Genomic DNA, 20,256 nt, shown 5'->3' with positions numbered 1-20,256 from the left:
TTTATTATACGATAGGATAAACGCATTAGTTAGCTAACGACTCTTTGTATTCTCACTTGAAAATTATATTAATAAATTGACTATTTTCTAATTAATGCATTCACACACTTTGTTTCGGTAAGAAGTACTTCTCAAGGTTTTCTTAATTAATTCGTAATCGGTGTTTTTTGCTACAGGATGATAAACATTTTTTTCTGTTTAACCCATTTTTCCCATTCCAATTATCATGTTCTTTATTCCGTTATTTCTTATGCTTGTTATGAAATGTTTATTTGAAAATGTCTGTTATCTTAGATACCAGATGTTATTGTTCATAGCAACGGCGCCGACTTTCCAAAATTTATGTGGGTGCATAAATAGCCTATATGTTTCCAGGGAAGTCTCGATATTTGACTGATTTACTTTTAGTCAAGGACGCCCATCAGGGGGGAAAGGTGGGGCGCTCGCCCCCCCTAAGAGAAAATCGTACTTGGGAATATCGAAAGTCCAATAAAATCTTTACATTTGTTATAGCAAAATTTGAAACTATATTTGAAACTTCGCTTATATTTGCACCCCCTTGGAAACCACAATATCGGCGCCTTTGCTTTTAGTTAAAATCTTTTATGAACACTGGTATAAAGGACTCTGCTGTTATAAAGTAAAATATACCGGTAATATAAGGATAAGTTATGGCTGCTCTAGCTCAGACGGTAAGACGGCTGACTTAAATGCAAGAGAAACAGGTTCAAACCCGGGTCCAAACTAAAAATCTTGTGGGTGCATCACACCCACAAGATTATTTCTGTGGGTGCCGGAGCCCCAGAGCACGCAGGTAGTTGCTGCGCATGGTTCATAGACTTGCTTGATCTACCGGCACTACAGTAAACTATAAGAGTTTTGAAATGAACCAGAATGGCTATCATGAAGGAACGCAGGAAGTGTGAGTTATAGGTTTCCTTTTGTCTTGTGTTCTTTATGCAAACTATAAAATTATTTTGCTGTTTTACATTGTTAAATAATCAAATACTGTATAAGCATCCTGTAAAAGTTTTGTTTCAAATACCATCATAGTAATCCATATTTATCTGCTGAAAAACCTTTGTTTATAGTAATGGACAAACAAATCCAACTTTAATTTCCTGTCAGTTCCTCAAGCCTGATGTTCCTTCCGTGAGGTGGGACGTATTTATTGGAAGTTTCATAGCCAGCCAGTAGAGTGCGTATCTGTTTATCATGTAACAATTATTTGTAACAACTAAATCACTTATTTTAGATTGGTTTATATAATTCGGGTGTTATGTATAGAGGTGTCAGTGACAAAACAACTTCAGATCCAAATTGAAAGTGACTATGTTTGTGACTCTTAATCTATTCAACCGCCTGACTGATCTCGATCAAATTTTCAACATAAATGAAGTTCGAACCTGGGAAGATTTTTTTTATTTTACTTCGATGGTAGAACTTAGGGCGGGGAAAGAGGTGGGTAAAAATAAGCAAATGTATGAAACTTAATAATTCTTGAACCAAACGACCAATTTCGATCAAATTTTCAACATAGATGATATTCGGGCCTGGGATAATTTTTATCATGCCGTGCCCCGCAACATGTAGAGGGGAGAGGGATATATAAAAATAACTGAAAATGACCAATATCAAAGACCACTTTAGTAATAGTAAAACCTGGACATATTACTAACTAACTAACTAACTCTATGGCCTATGGAACCCGGAGCTTCAATGCCGAGTTCACAAAAGCTCTCCACTGACTTCTATCCTTAGCTAACTGCATCCACTTTCTACTTTGTATTCCAATCTCTGCGAGATCCATCTTAATATTGTCCTCCCATCTGCGCCTAGGTCTTCCTAATGGTCGTTTTCCGATTGGTCTTCCAGTCAAGACTTTGAAAGCGTTTCTACTTTTTTCCATTCTAGCTACATGACCTACCCACCTAAGCCTCCTAGACTTGACAACCCTAACAATGTTGGGTAAAACATATAAATTATGTAGTTCCTCATTATGAACATATTATTATTTTTCCTTAATTTAACCCAGCGAAATCGGGGTGCGTGTTAGATTCGAGGACGTGTTAAATTCGAATAATTATCCAGAAATTCTTAATTAAAGATATTGTTAACATGTTATTAAAACTACTTTTCTAGCCATAAATATTTTAAATTTTGTATCATATTCAATCACTCAGACAACAATAGTATCCTCCGCTTGCACAGGACATGCGGGTTTGCTAGTTATTATTACTTTGTGCAGGAACTTTGGAACTTGAGAAGATGTAAATACCATTTTATATCTAATGATGACAGAAAATATTTCCGATTTGTATTGAGAACATGTATTGGGTTTAAGCTGGTTTTCACAACATATTCAAAAAAGTAAGTTCAAAAAATATGCTATACAGTGCTTTAAAAATGAGAAAATTTTCGAGTGGAAAGGATGAAATATTTGGGGAACACACCATTAATGTAATAGTAGATACATATAAATATGTTAATTGTTTCCGAAATACAACAAAACAAAACATAAATATATTTTAGGGAACAGCAATCACCCTAGACCCCCTTCGTTCCCAAATTACAGAGTGAGTGTGCACAAGCGAAGTATATGTGTTTCACACGGATCTTTATTTGTTATTTTCTTGCTCCATCAAAATGTTTGTTCTGTGCATCAGGAAACAAGGGAATTATTATGAAATTGAGTTACACAGCGCACCGAGAAAGTGAGCATCAAAAAATACAAACTGAAGGATAGAGGAAAATTCCGGTTTTTCAAGACATACTGCATTGTAACTTCTATTCTGTGCAACATAAATCAAAGATCTACATAGTAAAGTTACTTTCTTCAGAAACGGTCTCACTTATATGCTAATTAGTCTACTGAAACAGAAGGCGCCACCACAAATTTTAAGGAGTTCATATTCCTCATAACACGCTGCATTATTACTTCAAATTATAGTATACTGCATGAAAAAAAAAGCAGAAAATATTTCAACTGCAGGATGCTAATAAGCACCGCGCTAACAGAATCTTTTAAAGATAATCATTAGAGAAACCTTCGTGTTTCTTCCTAACTAATTCCATTATAGTTCCTGTTCTATTATATGTGTAAGATCTGTTTTTAATTGAAATTAAAGCATTTTTAAACATTTTCTTTAACTATCTTTACTTATGTTGCAATAAATATTAATATCGACAACTTTATCAATATCAACTGGAACACAGTGGATCAGTGGTAAAGCAGTTTAATGCATCTTAGTTTATCCTATGTACAGGGTCGTATTCAGAAGTAGTAGGACTGATTTTCTCCCGCACGCGCGGAGCAATGTAGGGGGGCTGCAAGGCCGGATGTTATGGAGGTGTGTCTTGGAACAGGTATCGACCGGCGGCAGTCGCCTGCGTGCGTTAGTTGAGTGTGGAGCACTGTGTTAGTGACCTTCTGTTGTAACGCCACGTTGTCAGTTGTGATGGAGCGAAATTTGGAGCAGCGGTACGCCATCAAGTTTTCGTCAGACTGGGAAAATCAGCGACCGAAACCAAGGACATGCTTAAGGAGGCCTACAAGGAGGATACCATGAGCCGCACAATCACCTCGCAAAAAGAAGCGAAATCGAAAGTGAAATCGATGTTGATTGAATTTTTTACCGTCGTGGCATTGTCCATAAGGAGTTTGTACCTTCTGGTCAGAGTGTAAATGCAAGAGTTTACGTGGAAGTGCTCACACGGCTTCGAAATCGGGTCTCAAGCGTGCGACCAGACCTGATGGGGAAACGGAAGCTCCAGCATGTCAACGCGCCGTGCCTAGTGATGGGTAAATTCCCGGGAAGATTCCCAAAATGAGAATTTATCTGGGAATTTATGTGCAATCAGAAAGAAAATTGCATTCTATTACTATATTATGATTTCAAAGTTGAAATAATTTTTATATCACAGCATATTATTACTGTTGTCCACAGAGGATTCTTTAAAATCTATATCTTCTGAACGGTACTATGTTACTTAATTAACACTTTATTATATTTAGAGAGTACGCATAAATGTATATTTATTTACAATATGTTGTATCAATTAAATCTGTGTGAAAAAATTATATAGTAAATAAATATAGTAACAATTTAAATTTATATGTAAGTGGATTTGCTCAACTTGACTCTATTACTGATATTATAAACACATTAAATTTATAAATGTTATAAACCAATTAGATTGGGTAAATGCTAGAAGATACATGTCCCACCAATTTATCAACATTTGCGCATACATATTTAGGTTCACAAAATTTGCAAGATACTTACTTACTTATCTTTATATTTTAGCACGTAACATTGCCATACACGACCTTTCATTCTACCTATTTCTCGAAATTCCATTCGTTAATTCGCATGTAAAAAAAGTCCGAGTACCTCTTCAGAAATTCGAGTCAGAGAGAGAAGAGAGACCGACGCCTATTACTAATGATGGTTCAGGAATTATTAATAGTATTTCATCTCTATTTCTACATAATTCTAAATTACTTTACAAAATGGTTCCTTTTTATTATTTGTAAATTAGTAGCCTATTTTGCTAATTTTGGCAGTTCTTTAGCATTGGGGGCCATCTTTTACACCTACTTTTTTGCGATATGCTATTCCGATGCGGTTGTTTTATGGTTTCATACGTTAAATTACGTTACCAACATTAAATTCAGACAGCATTGCAGAGCGAGCGTTAGCGAATGAAGGCGGGTTAGAGCCCCGCATGGCACGTTGTTTTCTATCTTCGTTACCAACAATTTATTTTTTTTTCTCACATAAATCACTTCCACTTACCTTTACGGTTTGTATAAATCCCCTACTACCTTAAAAAAATATGTTCGATACTTTCTTGACAACTTGAACATCACTATCAACTCATTTCTTCCGTAATTAATCATCCTACTTTTTGCTAGTTTTGGCCTCCAATACTAAACAATTACCCTACTTTTCAGTGCAAATGGAAATGGAACTTTAAAAAGCATGTTATTAGTTATATAAAGTACGGTCAAATAATTTTAATTTTTTTAACCTCCAAATTCTTTAAAACCTAGAAGTAAATCATAATATATTAAAATAAAGTAATTAGCCATATGGTTCTTAGAATTTGTAAGATAAAGTAAAGAAAATAAAATAAATTCCTTCCCGGGAATTTATAGGCCAGGGAAAAAACCGGGAATATTCCCATTTTTAAATTCCTTCCCACCGGGAATATTCCCACTGCCCATCACTAGCCGTGCCACGGCACGTGGATTGTGAGGGATCTTCTGACTAAATTCGGTGTTTCCACGTTGCCTCATCCCGCTACAGCCCTGATGTGACACCGCCGGACTTCTACCTGTTTCCCCGTATCAAGAGGCAGCTCAAGAGTCATCGTTTCGACTCGGTGGAAGCGGTCCAAGCGGCGGCGACGAGGACACTGAACGGCATCCTGGAGGACGACTTTCTGGATACGACCTTGTATTATTCCTGCTTATTAAACGCTCTCTGCCGTCTTTGGATGAAATGAATCGTCATTTGGAAGAAGGAAATAACTACACAATTCCCTTTTCTTTAGGATATATATTTTTTTAGTGTGTTGCAATAACAAACTTCACTAACAGCAGCATTGTACTGCTTTATGCTTCATAATTGCTTATTCATTCCGATAAGGTTTGAATTTTCATAATCTTTCCTTATACGAAGGTCAGTCAAAAATTATCCACAATTTTGACCTAACTATACGTACATTGTTAATACAGGCCTCTTTCTTCCTTTTTTTTATTGTTATGCTGTTGTGGTTCATGTTATGAAAGTTTGATCCTAATTCCTCCATTTGTCTTCCTCCACAATGTAGCTGTAACTTTCCTTACATTGTTCATGCTGACGTCTGTCCTTGTTTATTTTACTGTTATGCTGTTGTGGTCATGCTATGAAAGTTTGATCCTAATTCCTCCATTTGACTTCCTTTTGTTGCACCAAAGAGATGTTTGCACCAAAGAAGAACAACGAGCAATGATCCGATTTTTGTAGTCGGAAGGTGTATCAGAAACCATGACTAATTTTCAGACGATGTGTCACTTCATCAATAGTCACTCGTCATCATTTGTGGCTGTAGATGGTCTTCCGGCTCCTTCCTCGTACGTAACACTTGTGCAACCATTTTTGAAGTTTTCAAACCATTCGTACATACAGGGTTTGTGCGGAAAGTAATAGGACTGAGTCGATTTTTTAAAAACATTATTTAGCCAATCGTTACAATTCTTTAAAAACTTTCAAAATAGGCTCCTTCTGCGTCGATGCAGCGCTGCCAGCGCGATTTCCAAGCATTGAAGGAGTCACGGAAGTCATTCTCCGGAATAGCCTTGAGAGCCGCGATGCAAGCTGCTTGGCTCCCCTCTTTCGTCTCAAAATGCTTGCCTTTCATCGGACGTTTCAGGCGAGGAAACAAAAAGAAGTCCAGGGGAGCCACATCTGGGCTGTAGGACAGCTGTGGAAGCGTTGGGATGCCGGCCTTGGTCAGGTAGCTCTTCACAAGAGAGGCGGTGTGAGCCGGGGCGTTGTCGTGGTGCAGCTTCCAGTCGGCTAAGATGTCTGGTCGGACCCGATTGACCCTTCGTTTGAGTCTCTTGAGCACTTCCACGTAAAACTTGGCGTTGACGGTTTGTCCAGGAGGAACAAATTCATGGTGGACGATGCCTTTGATGTCAAAAAAGACAAGTGAGCATCGTTTTCACTTTGGATTTGCTCATTCTTCCCTTTTTGGGCGAGGAGACGCCGGCGTGTGCCACTCGGAAGATTGCCTCTTTGTCTCGGGAGCATACTCAAAGATCCATGATTGGTCACCTGTGATTACGTTATTCAAAAATTGGGGGTCACTTTCACACATATTCAAATTTTCTTGGCACAATTCCACTCGCCGCAATTTCTGGTCGTCAGTGAGCACTTTTGGGACAATCTTCGCGCACACCTTGCGCATGTTCAAATGCTCCGTCACAATTTCATGAACCACAGTTTTTGGTAAATTTAACATCTGGGCGATTAAACGAATACTTAGTCGACGGTCTGAGTTCAAAACTTCGCGCAGACGAGTCACATTGTCGGTGTTTGTCGAAGTCGAAGGTCTTCCAGCACAGTCTTCATCGGTGACCTCTTCCCGGCCCCTCGAAAAGGTCTTGTGCCACCGAAACCACCGCTAAAGCATCATCTGGGTAAGCCTGCTTGATCATATCAAACGTCTCTGTCGCAGATTTACCGAGTTTAACACAGAATTTAATCGCGTATATCTGCTCTAACGAACACTGCATTTTCGGCTTGCACCACTCACAGAAACACGTCGGGCAAAAAAGCCTGTCCTGACTCTCCGTGTGCTCAGAGACAATTGACCAGCCACTCGTTCGTTAGCTAGGAACACTCTCTACTGGATCCAGTCGGTGCGCGCACGCTCCGAAGTACAGTCATGTCGGAATAAAGTAAGTCCTATTACTTCCCGGACAAACCCTGTACTCCGTTGCAACATATTTTTTTTTTCGTATTGTGCTGAAAGTGTTTGTTGGATTCCAGTCCCTGATACACCTTCCGAGCACAAAAAAAGGGATCACTACTCGTTGTTCCCCTTTATTGCAAACTTCTAATGGAGCGGCCATGATGTGTCTACAATAAAAAGAAGACAAATGTAGGAATTGGCAACTTTCATAGCATGACCACAATAGCATTACAGTAACATACAGTACATCAGGACAAAGATTATTATGAAGAATGTAAGAAGAGTTATGTCAAAATTGTGGATAATTTTTGACTTACCCTCGATAAATGATTAATGAGACAAAAGAACAAGAGAATGCCAAGGGAATGATTAATATTGTAAGAGATTAATATAATGTATCATAAGACATTGGGGTTGAGATTTTAAAAAAATGGTGCTTGAACTAACAAAAACGCAAAGAGTTTACAATTGATTAGTTCTTACCGCTGACACCTTCAAATGTTTCATTATTTAAAAAATGATATACGTAAATTAACCCCTTGTTTCATTTACTAGATATATTAGATAGTATTATGGTTTTACCGTTTCCATATCTGATGAACCAGGCTTAAGATCAAAGAACCTTTGAAAATTTAGTATGTCGCTGAAAGGACATTTCACGAGTTCGTGTCTTGTTGTTTGTTTTATTACTTAAATATTAAGCAACCTTAAGTAGAACATATATTCACAAATATGTCAGTTTTCGATTGTACATTCTTTGTAGATGACACATTTTATTATTATTAACATTGATATTAGTTTTTTATTGACATGACATGTTTAATAAAATTAAGGGAAATATTACATTAAAATGTATTTTGTTTTAACATTTTGAACTTTTTTAAAATCCCTTGTAAAAATGTATTACGAATTATTAGAAGAAAATGATCATTTATTTAGTAAATAATACTAAACCATTATGCTATTGTGGTTGTACTAACAATGATCTAATTGCAGATGTTTTTGCTAGTTCGCACATATTACTTGCTAGTTGCTAGATATACTTTACAAAATAAATAATAAAGATAATGACAGTAACAATGACGGAAAATGCAACTAGTAATTTTTTTGTGTGTGTCTCTGTGTGTGTAGAACAAATTAACTTCGTAACTAAAAATAGCGAATAAATCCATCCTCCACATGTTTGGAAGCAACAGGAGAAAATATCATGGAGTTGACAAAATTTACTTTACAAACTTTTCAGTCGCAAATATTCATAAATTCACGTTCATCTCAAATAAAAATTTTCCATTTTTGAAGAAGGGTAGGAAATTAAAATGCTGACCGCATTACCTCTCTGTATTGCTAAACTAATACGCTGAAGTAAAATATTAGTATTACATATGGTAAGTTTCAAATACAACAACAAACTACGAAACATACTGTAAGTTGCACAACAATAATTGCAAAATACTCCTTTTAAAATATTTTTAGAGAAAACCTACGTTGCACCAAACGTGTTTGTACAAAATTTACTTTGTACCGAATGTTGAATGAACAAAATGTACTTTGGACAAAAGCTCTAATGGCATATCGGTGTTTGATTCAAAATTCGAGGACAAATTTTACTTGGGACATTTGGCAAGATGTCTTACGGACTAATTGTACTTTGGACAAAATGTTTAGTAACGAATTGAATTTTGAACAAAATTTTTAATGAACAAATTTTACGTTGGACTAATTATCTGCTGAACTTAATTTACTGGAACGAATAGGTCTGGGGAAATTTTGTTTGCATGAATCTCTAAAATTTATTAGTACTACCTCTGAAAGACAAATTTTAAGATTAATTCTACCAAACACTATATACACTGCTTTGCATAAAAATAAGCATAAACCAGATTATTTTCAACTATGTAACGGTTTTTCCTTATAACACACCGAATATCAATTATACAACAATTAAGATTACAAAAGTTCTTCGCACAATTCGAATTATTTTCGCCTACTGAAAATGAACATAATTCTACAGGGTGTTTCAAAATGAACTTAGGGGATTTAAAGCTTTGTAGTATTTATTACAATTAACATTTATAAGTAATACATCAAATGAAAGAGCAACTGAAATAGATCGTACGCAAGCATGCGCATGTACTATTTCTTCTGTCAGCCATTAGAATGCGCTGGTAGCAAATATGGCGACTAGTGAGGGGAAAAGCACATTTTGCACAAATTTAATCTGTACTTACAGTGCAACTGCCTGTATGGAGAGTTTTTAAGAAGACGCTTAGAACTACATACTTATCGTTTGCAGTTGCTACAAGCTCTAGAGCCTACAGACTACAATTTACGTGCCAACATTGCAAATGATACGTTGCTGCATGATGATGAAGATTTTCTTGATCGTGTCTTCAGTGATGAATCGACATTTAATGTAAATGCTATCTGAACACACGTAATACTTGCATTTAGAGGTCAACAAATCCTCACGAGAGGTACAGTTGCAACGAGACTCCCTTAAGTTGATGGGCCTTTCTCAACTATTGGCTCGATGTGTGCCGTGTGACGAATGAAACTCACATTGAACAAATGTAGCAAAACCAGTTTGAGCTGCTTTTTCATTTGATATATTGTTTATAATTTTACGTTAAATGTAATAATACTGCAAAGCCTTAAAACCCCGAAGAGTCATTTTGAAACACACTGTATTTTATTTCCAATATTCCGAAGGAAACTGGAGGGCAATAGCTGAATCTTATAAGAAACCAATGAGAGGATGTTCATTGATTAATTAAAAGGAAACAAGAACTCGACAATATTGGATGTAATACGGAAATCAAATAGCAAATGTTTTTAGCATTTTCTGAGAGAAAACACTATTCTGAACTAATAGGAGGTAAAGAAGAAGGCTCAATAGAAGCTATAATTAATAGATGGGATTAGAATGATTAATTTATATGAAAACGAAAATGTTAGATGACGATCGTACTACTTATCTTGATAACTTCTTGTATGTGACTTGCCGAAGATGGATAATGTCTACAATGGTGTATTACTATGTGTACTTAAAAGTACAAAATAAACTCTCTGAAATTTGCACTAGGCACATGTTAAATTTAGCAAGACTTGGATATTAACGATGAACTAAAATTTAGTAAGACTTCGATGTTAACGTTGAATACAAGACAAACTTAATCAAGCCTTTAAAAGTTTCTTAAACTTGTTAGGTTTCCTGCGCGGCTCAAAAATGCCTTTTTTTACCACTTTGACCCTAAAGCTTTGCCCTCTACAAACTAATACTTACTTAAAGAATTCAATCCTTCCACTTGCTTCACTTCTTGCCCATACTTCCCCTAATCCTCCGAGGTCGATTGTCCCCATAGCAATCACGAAAAATGAAGTAGCAAACATTATAATGGTTTGTATGGTGTCTGTCCATACAACAGCTTTCAATCCTCCCTGCGAAATGAAGTGACGAATATACAAGTGATAATAAAGACATTTTCTTGAAAATTCTTTCCAAAGTACAGAAATGTGAAAGAAATTTATTTGATGAAGTAAACAAATATCTTTTTTATTACGACAGAGAAAGAACTAAGATCGATAAGTTGCAATAAGTCAGCGAAATAATTCCCATTACCGATCCGTATTTTCTAGACCGGACGTCTGTGGTTGCTAATGAAATAACTCTAAAAAAAAGTCATAGGATCCTTAAAGTAAATGGATACCAAAGATACCTCGCGATCGAGGTGGAGGTTTAAGTCGCGGTCGCTACCTCGATGTCTAGGTCGCGATGGATGAAGAGCGCACATAGCGAGGAGGTCGTACCCTCGCTGTAAGTTCCCAGTTTGAGGAGAAACATTACTGTGAAATTATTCCGTCAGTGCATACAAATCACTGCGAAACCACAATTTTTAAATTGAAAGGACCAAACAGTTTATGAATAATAATGGACACAAGACGAGATATGAAAAATGCCAAAGTCTCGCCACTTATTTCGCAAAAATATTTGAGTTTCATCTCTTGTCCATCTAAAGTAACTAACTAACTCTATGGCCTATGGAACCCGGAGGTTCAGTGCCGCGTTCACAAAAGCTCTCCACTGACTTCTATCCTTAGCTAACTGCATCCAGTTTCTACTTTGTATTCCAATCTCTGCGAGATCCATCTTAATATTGTCCTCCCATCTGCGCCTAGGTCTTCCTAATGGTCGTTTTCCGATTGGTCTTCCAGTCAAGACTTTGAAAGCGTTTCTACTTTCTCCCATTCTAGCTACATGACCCGCCCACCTAAGCCTCCTAGACTTGACGACCCTAACAACGACGACAACCCTCGCGATGTAGCGTACATCTACGGCAAGCGCTTACCCATTTGAATCCACGTGTTTGTGCCAGTATCGAGGTAGCGACCAAGACTTAAACAAACCTCGACCTCGATGGCGAGGTAATTTCGGTATGTCTTTACCCTTTGACTTTACCAAGAAGTTGTGTATTCTCAATTAATCAAAACCAGAACAACACACACTGAAGATACAACCACTAAGCATTTGGTGATGCATTTAATTTTATGTTAATATGCTTGCATTAGTAACATGAATAAGAACTACACTGACAATAAATAACCAACGTTTCAAAGACATTGCGAAGAAGCACAATTCTTACGATATGCGTTAAAATATTGTGTAAAAATACGATCCTTAGTTCAATTATAAGCTTCAAAACACCTTGTTACATCAAGTTGAATTTGAATTTAACGTCTCGTGCAGCAGCTAGGATATATGAGACGTGAACCTACTGAATCCGAACCACATGAGCTTCCATCGGAAATCGAACCTTGGTCTCCAACTTCAGAGGCGCGTACGCTATCCACTTAGCCAGCTCTCCTGTTACATCGAATTGTACTTTAATTGGACTTAAAGTGTACTTTATTACGTGTTGCACGTTATTTATTTATTTACCCTCAACAGAGAAAAAAAATCCATTTACAGAAGGCTCTTACAATCTATTACATACATTAAAGGAACAATTACTAGATTAGTAAGTGATGAAAATTAAAAAAGAGAAAAGATAGTATTAAAAAGAAAAATGAAAATAAAAATACAAAAAAGACCACAAAAATACAAAAATGACCAGAAACATTCTTCTCACAAGGGAACCTTCCGAAAATGATAGTTGCAGTGAAAGATGTGACCTATGCTAATTGAAAGAGCTGTAACAGAGATGTTCATTCCCAAAAAATTAGCTGCCCATAGCAATAGGTTCAAGAAATATAAGGGGTGGAAGTTCGGGAAACAGCAAGGTTGGACAAGGGGGGAAAAGTGCAAGTTCCGCAAAAAAGGTGGACACGGCAAAATACAATGCTGACAAGTGATGTATAGAAAGAGACTTGCCACAATAGGGAACAAAACAAATGAAGGCCACCAGTGGGGTTAACAGTGTTGCCAACTGCAATGAAAAGTACATGTTTTGCAAAGAGCACTGTATGAATTGAGTGCAATATTCAGTGTCAACCTGTAATGTAGAACATAAGATATGATGTGTATAATCAGTGGTACAATATAACAAAAGAAAATAGAAAAAACAGGAGTACGAAAAATACGGAAAAGACGGAGTTGGCCATAATGCGCCACATTTGATCACGAGCTGTGCATATTAGAATGAATAAAACAAGAGGCACCAACTATGCAAGAAACCGACGTACCTAGAGCCGAAAAGAAAAACGAGTTCCAAAGTTGGCAACACTGGCCATGAACATCCAGACAAGTCTAATATATAAATAGTTAGGCCACTCGCTTCACAAAAAGAAAATTCCGGCAACAGGCATCACTCGGAATGCATCAATGCTAGAGTGATTGAGGCAATGTCAAGCCGGGGAACATGAAATGGTTGGGTTGAACCAACAATCGATAATAGAAGTAGTTAACATTATGTCATGGTTGGGTCGTATGTGGGAATATACAGGGAGTCCCACCAAACTTTGTGACCTGCAAGATTTGCGAAACGAACAAAAATGTGACGGATCCAGTTGTGCAGAAATGTACCAATGTCAGGGGGTGATAAAAGTCTGTGAGAAGCAAGTGCCCCCAGGATCCCCATCATAGGGCCCCAGGAGCCAACTTCAAACTTTCAAATGGCAACAGAGACCGAGTGGTACCTCTTTCGATAGATCATGGAATGTGGAACAACACCTATAGGAAACGTTTGCTATATGAAGCATGGTTTTCAAAATTGCCGCCACAAATATATGTTGTGTCTTAATATAGCATCGAACATTGTCATCTCAAATTGCTGCGAAGCGAAAAGAGATATTGCAAATTCAATTGCACAGGAATGTACTCATGTCGAGGGCCAAGAAAACTTTGTAAGAAGCAAGTCCCCCAGGGCCCCCATCATAAGGCTCGAGGGGTCAACCGCAACATTTCAAATGGGAACAGGGGGCGAATGATATTTCTCTGGATAGATACAACACCGCCTATAAGAAACAGGGGTTTCAAAATGGCCGCCAAAAATGCACGTACCGGTAGTTCTTGTCACCGAGCAGATATTTTTGGCGGCCATTTTCAAATCCCATAGAGTAAATATTTCTGATATGCGTTGTTGCATATTCCAAGATTTATCGAAAGAAATATAACTCGACCGATGGTGCTATTTGAAATTTTGAAATTGGCCCCTGGGACCCTATGATGGGAGACTTGGGGGCACTTGTGTCTCACAGAAGTTTGTCGCTCGCTGACACGGGTACATTCCTGTACAACTGGATGTGTCACATTTTTTTCGTTTTGAAACTATTTCAGTCGCAGAGTTAAGTGGGACACTCTGGTTATATCATATAGGCGGTAATAGTACTGCAGACAGCAGCACACAGCAGATCAAACCATTGATTATGTTTGCTTTCTACAGGAATGGATACGTGACAGAAAGACCACCAAAGGTTCCGACACTTCTAGAGTACTGTTTCGAGACATTCACAGGCGATCATTGTACCATGCGTGACGGATTGGCATTATTCCGATGTGCTTACTGCAAATGTATCTCCTGTTTGGACCATTGTCTCATCGAACAATTGCACGTACAATGTTGACGAGCATGTACAAATGATGCGAAGGTTAATGCCTCTTGCCGGATTTTTTTTGTGTGTGTGTGAAGCGAGTGGCCTAACTATATTAGAATTGTCTGGATTTTCATGGCCAGTGTTGCCAACTTTAGAACTCGATTTTCTTATCGACTCTAGGTACGTCGGTTTCCTGCACAGTTGGTGCTTTCTTGTTTTGTTCATTCTAATATGCACAGCTCGTGATCAAATGTGGCGCATTATGGCCAACTTCGTCTTTTCTGTATTATTCGTACTTTTTATATATTTTCTTTTTTTATATTGTACCACTGGTTATACACGTCATATCTTATGTTCTACATTACAGGTTGACACTGAATATTGCACTCAATTCATATAGTGCTCTTTGCAAAACATGTACTTTTCATTGCAGTTGGCAACACTGTTAACTCCACTGGTGGCCTTCATTTGTTCCCTATTGTGGCAAGTCTCTTTTTATTCATCACTTGTCAGCATTGTATTTTGCCGTGCCCCCCTTTTTTTTCGCGGAATTTTCACTTTTTCCCCCTTGTCCAACCTTGCTGTTTCCCGAACTTCCACCTCTTGTATTTCTTGAACCTATTGCTATGGGCAGCTAATTTTTTGGGAATGAACATTTCTGTTACAACTCTTTCAATTGGCATATGTTACATCTTTTTCTGCAACTATCATTTTCGGAAGGTTCCCTTGTCAGATACAGAAAGTTAGGTAATAGATATCGCTATAAACAACAATTATGGTTTATGCTTCTGAATATTTCCAGATACACATATTGAAGTACATATCCTACAGGTATATAGTTTTTATATGAATACATACACATATAAGTACACGCACATATACTTGCAAGCAAGAAGACATCAATACATAGATAAAGTCCATAATTACACCTATATTTATTTTATCCTGAACTATTATTCAGTAAAAATTTATTTTTGATTAATTTTATAAACACTTGCTGGTTAAGATTAAGGTCAAATTCTTCTACACTTTGTGCTACATTATTATACAGCTTACACATTCTGACCAATGGTGAATTTTTGTATGTATTTGTTTTGGATGTTTTATACCACAACAGATTTCTTGTTCTTAACGTTCTGTCACTGATATTAAATTTAATGTATTGTAAAAATTCACTATTATCAAATACGCCATTTACTATTTTGTGTAGACATATTTCTTGTGCAATAATACATCTAGCAGAAAGTTTAATATAATTAAATTCACTTAACAAATTAGAGTAAGATATTTTATTTACCAGAGCAGACTATCCTGTTTTCTTATAATATAAGTACCTTAGGAATCTTTTTTGTATTGCTTCTATCTGATTTTCTTGAGTCTTACATTTAACTGCCCAGATCACTGACCCATATTCCAATTTTGGCAGTACTAGAGTTTTAAAAAGAGTTCCAATGACATTTACGTTTGTAAACAGTTTAGTGCTTCTGATTACAAACCCCAATTGCTTGAAGGCATCTTTTGTGATCAATGAAGTGTGTTTATTAAAAGACATTTCACTCCTAAATGTAACTCCCAAGTCCCTGTTATTTATATGTTATTTAAATCTTCTTGCAGTTTTAATATATCAGAATTCGTTTGTATTTCTTTATACAACTTAACATCATCTGCATACAATATGTATTTTGAGTTCTTAACATACCTTGGCAGATCATTTATAAAGAGTAGGAATAATATGGGCCCCAAGTTTGAGCCTTGTGGTACTCCGGAATTCATATTATAGCAAAATGATTTTGATTGTTGAAAACTTACATATTGTTTTCTTTGACTCAAGTATGATATAAATAATTTGAGTAACTCTGATGAAAATCCTAAGATTGAAAGTTTTGTAAGAAGTATGTCATGGTTAATCATGTCAAAGGCCTTTGCAAAATCAATATATATTACATCTACACGATTACGATTATGAATAACCTCGTGAACAAATTGGGTAAAATTAAGTAAATTTGTTACTGTTGAGCGACCAGGATAGAATCCATGTTGATTTTCACAAATGTAGCTTTTTATGTGATTGAAAATACGATCATATAATATTTGTTCAAGAAGTTTCACCGGTGCACAAACTATGGCTATTGGTCGATAATTTTCTACTTTACTATTATCCCCACTTTTAAAAATTGGTGATACCCTAGTTGTTTTCCAAATATTGGGAAATGTTTGTGTTTTAAGTACTAAGTTAAATAATGTAATCAATGGCTCATGTAAAATTTCTGAACATGCTTTTATCAGATATGGAGGAATTCCGTCCGCTCCACATGCTCTCTTGGGTTTTAATTTTTTAGTGGTTCTTTTATATTCCTAATCTGAGATTTTATTCATTATTAAAGTATTACTCACTTCCATTTGCATTGGGTCAGAATAGTTATATGATGCTACATTTTTATCATATACCGATCGGAAATAATTTGCGAAACCATCAGCTACTTGCTTGTTTGTATCCAATACAGTACCATTCAACGTCATAACATTATTACTAGAATTACTGCTATTTTTTTCCTTTTTATAAAAGACCAAAATGACCTTATATTTTCTTTAATTCCCTTCTCACTTTCTTTAACATAGTATTCATACGCTTTACGTATCAGTTTCTTTGAATCCCTTCTCATTATTTTATACATATCACTATTATATGCAGAGCCTTTCATATGTTTTGTATAATACTCCTTTATACAAAGACATTATACTGTAATGTCTAATATGATTATTACATTTCTCCGATACAATATTAATTTTTCTCACAAATTTTAATATGTTGGATTTTACTTCAATTCTTTGGCCATCAAAAGTGCCTGCTGACCTAGAGAATTTATTTACGATTTCTACCCCTCCTTAAAGCGGAGTTCAGCATATATTCTTGAACAAAATATCCAAACGCGAATAGTTTGTAAACCCATCTTTTGAGAATATATCCCGTAGGTTGTTACTTGAAAGTCGTATATCTTAAGGCTTAAGTCTTTCTTCTGTACTGAAAATGAAATGAAATCTTTGAGTTCTACGTCCCAGGCATATGCCGGCTAGGCTAAAGGAGACGGTGATGATGAGAAATGGATAGAATGAATAAAATGGGAGAAAAGGGAGAAACTCGAGGAAACCCACGCTCGCGCGGTTTGTCCAAAACAAAGTTGGACACTGGAACGAGCTGGGATAGAACCAGGGACCCCAAGCACCAGAGGTGAACGCTCTTTTACCGAGCCACCGCGGCCCCACCTACACTGAATAAGACTCACTTATTTTATTTGCGTTAAAAAAAGAGAAAGAAAGACCGAAAGTGGGTGACATACACGATGAATTATTAAAGTTCTTTTCTAAATGTCATTTCTGAGGCAACCGTAAATTACATTTATATGACATTATTATATTTAAAAAATGAATAATTTAAGATAGTAATACCAGTTTATTGATTAGTGAAATAGATACTGATTATGAAATTCACTTACCAGAGTAGTGTAAAAAATGCACACAACACATACGATAGGAGACACCAAATGTACACTAACGTTCGCAACTGAAAAAAGTAATTGAACATTAATGACTAATAGAACTAAATCCAATTTGTTTCCTAAACAGCCATGTATTGCAGTCAATTAGCAAATAAATTCTTAAAAATGTATTTTTTATTATTTATTATTTCTTTAATTTACAAACGATTTTCTACTTATTAGTCCTGGAAATTTAATCAAGATAACTCTGTTACAGATGCCCCAGACGCTGTTTGTATTTCCTAAACACTGCAAATGCGTTCAGAAGTTACCAAATATACAAAAGTGCACTATTACGATTTTATTTCGAATTCAGTAATAAATAAAGTCGGATTCCAGGTCACTTTTTAAAATGTAAGTTAGTTGGTCATTGAGACAGTACAGTAGAAGTAAGATGTCCAGTTTCTTTCTCCTGCAACCTAATAAGGCAAGTTGCAGACTTAAGAGTCGGAGGAATAAGTAGAGAATTAAGACTGAAAATACCACGTATAAAGAAACTTTCTAACTATTTGATTTGATTTTCAGTTTAGAATCTCTTTGAGCAGTGAGGCTATATAAGTCGTGAACGTATAGCTTAACGTGGGATCCGAACCACATGAGCTCCCACCTGGAGTCGAACCCGTGTCTCCCACGCCAAAAACGTATACGCTAACAGCTTAGTTACGATGAAGCTCTTCGCAATTATGATTTTGTTACTCAGGTACTCATGTGCACACGTCCATCAATATTTCTCTATTAGAAGTCACTTTCAGTTTCTATGATCTCAAGAAGCCAAATCATTCAGAAATGTTAATAAAAAATCACTTAAAACAATCCTTGATGTAAAATATCATTGTTTAAATTGGTTGAATGTGTGAACCTGGTAAGAAAAACCCAAAATGAAATAATAAACATAAGTACAAAGTGTTGAACAGAATTGTTGTTGCCACGAGACATTATGAGACATAATATTCATGATGTCACATTCACGTCATCTTTTCGAGATGAGACAGACTCAACACTTATCTCTAATCAAATATTTAAATGAAGAGTTTGACATACAAAAGTAAGAATAAAGTATCTACACAATATCAGAAAAGGCTAACTGAACCTGTAAATGAAACTTACACCACTAAACAAACAATTAATTTAAACCTTGCATGTTGCCAATCACCTTTTGGAAGATATTTAAAAAGTTGCTTACCTTGTTTGAAAGTTAGAGCTGGTAGATAAATAACAAATGGTATATGGAACATCTGAAAATAATAATTACTGTTATTTTTTAACAAGTAAGTTATGATTGCTATATTAAAATACTTTAACTTAAACCAAATGAATAAGTTCAAGTTACAATGGTGTAAAGTGTATATATTGGCACTAAAATTCGGCTGTAAAGTGTACAGTATGGCGCTAAATTCGTTGTACAAAAGTAAAGGGATGATTCCTGAAAGTAAAACAAACAAAAAAGTTCTAATAAACATAGGGTGAAAACCACGTCGTTTAAGTGTTATGGACTGCTGAAAGCGTGGGAAAACAAACTTTAGACTAAAATATTTCACTAACTACTAAGCGTAGACGTGATGCGGCATGATATCATCAAAGGATCCTAACCTGCTCTATCCAAATTTGCAGTTTTCAAATTTGTGCAGTGGCGGCGCAAGGAATTCCCGGACATTTTATGACGTAAATTGAGTGGACAAGAGCATGTAAAAGACATCTCATTGCCTAGAAATAATACTACGTGGCAGATCAGTATTCATACATGCAGATTAAAAGATGGTGGATGAGGTAAAAATTCACTGTGCGTGGTTGCATACATCCTCAAAAAGTACTAATAAAATCATTGTACAAGAATACACTGGAAACGTCACGTGGTTACAATGTAAAAATACGTACAACACAAGCCAATAAGTAACAGAAGATAAAGAAGTTCCTCTTGCTGATCTGCTCATATTAATGACGTCACATCGCTTTTGATGACGATCTGTTACTAATGCTACTCTCGTTTCGTTTATTTGTGTTTCGTAATGTACATACCCGTCTGTCATTCTCCCCAGCATCTTTTCCAGCCTCTTCGTGGCTAAGCGACGTTAGCATATGCGACTTTTGCATGGAAGACCCGGGTTCGATTCTGGGTGGGAGGTCATATGATTCGGATTCCACGTTAATCAGTTTGTCCAGTAGCTACGCGAACGACATGCTAAGACACCTCGGTTCATGTCTCGTTTTCTCTTCACAGACGAAG

At 36.4% G+C, this 20,256-nt stretch overlaps 1 protein-coding gene across 1 annotated transcript in view; it reads right to left on the bottom strand.

Moving 5' to 3' along the window:
- LOC145667684 (sodium-coupled monocarboxylate transporter 1-like) overlaps positions 1-20,256 on the bottom strand; it is a 73,528-nt gene that overhangs the window by 30,764 nt on the left and 22,508 nt on the right. The window contains exons 5-7 of the mRNA XM_081735142.1: positions 19,216-19,267; positions 17,991-18,058; positions 10,751-10,905 (exon numbers count right to left, since the gene is read on the bottom strand). Of these exons, the coding sequence (XP_081591268.1) occupies positions 10,751-10,905; positions 17,991-18,058; positions 19,216-19,267 (275 nt within the window). The remainder of the gene's footprint in view (positions 1-10,750; positions 10,906-17,990; positions 18,059-19,215; positions 19,268-20,256) is intronic.

This window comes from Thermobia domestica, chromosome 13, assembly GCF_964235325.1.
Source record: "Thermobia domestica chromosome 13, izTheDome1.hap1.1, whole genome shotgun sequence".
Taxonomy (NCBI): domain Eukaryota; kingdom Metazoa; phylum Arthropoda; class Insecta; order Zygentoma; family Lepismatidae; genus Thermobia; species Thermobia domestica.
The sequence above is the reverse complement of the archived record's forward strand: the minus strand, read 5'-3'. Positions and strand labels throughout refer to the sequence as shown.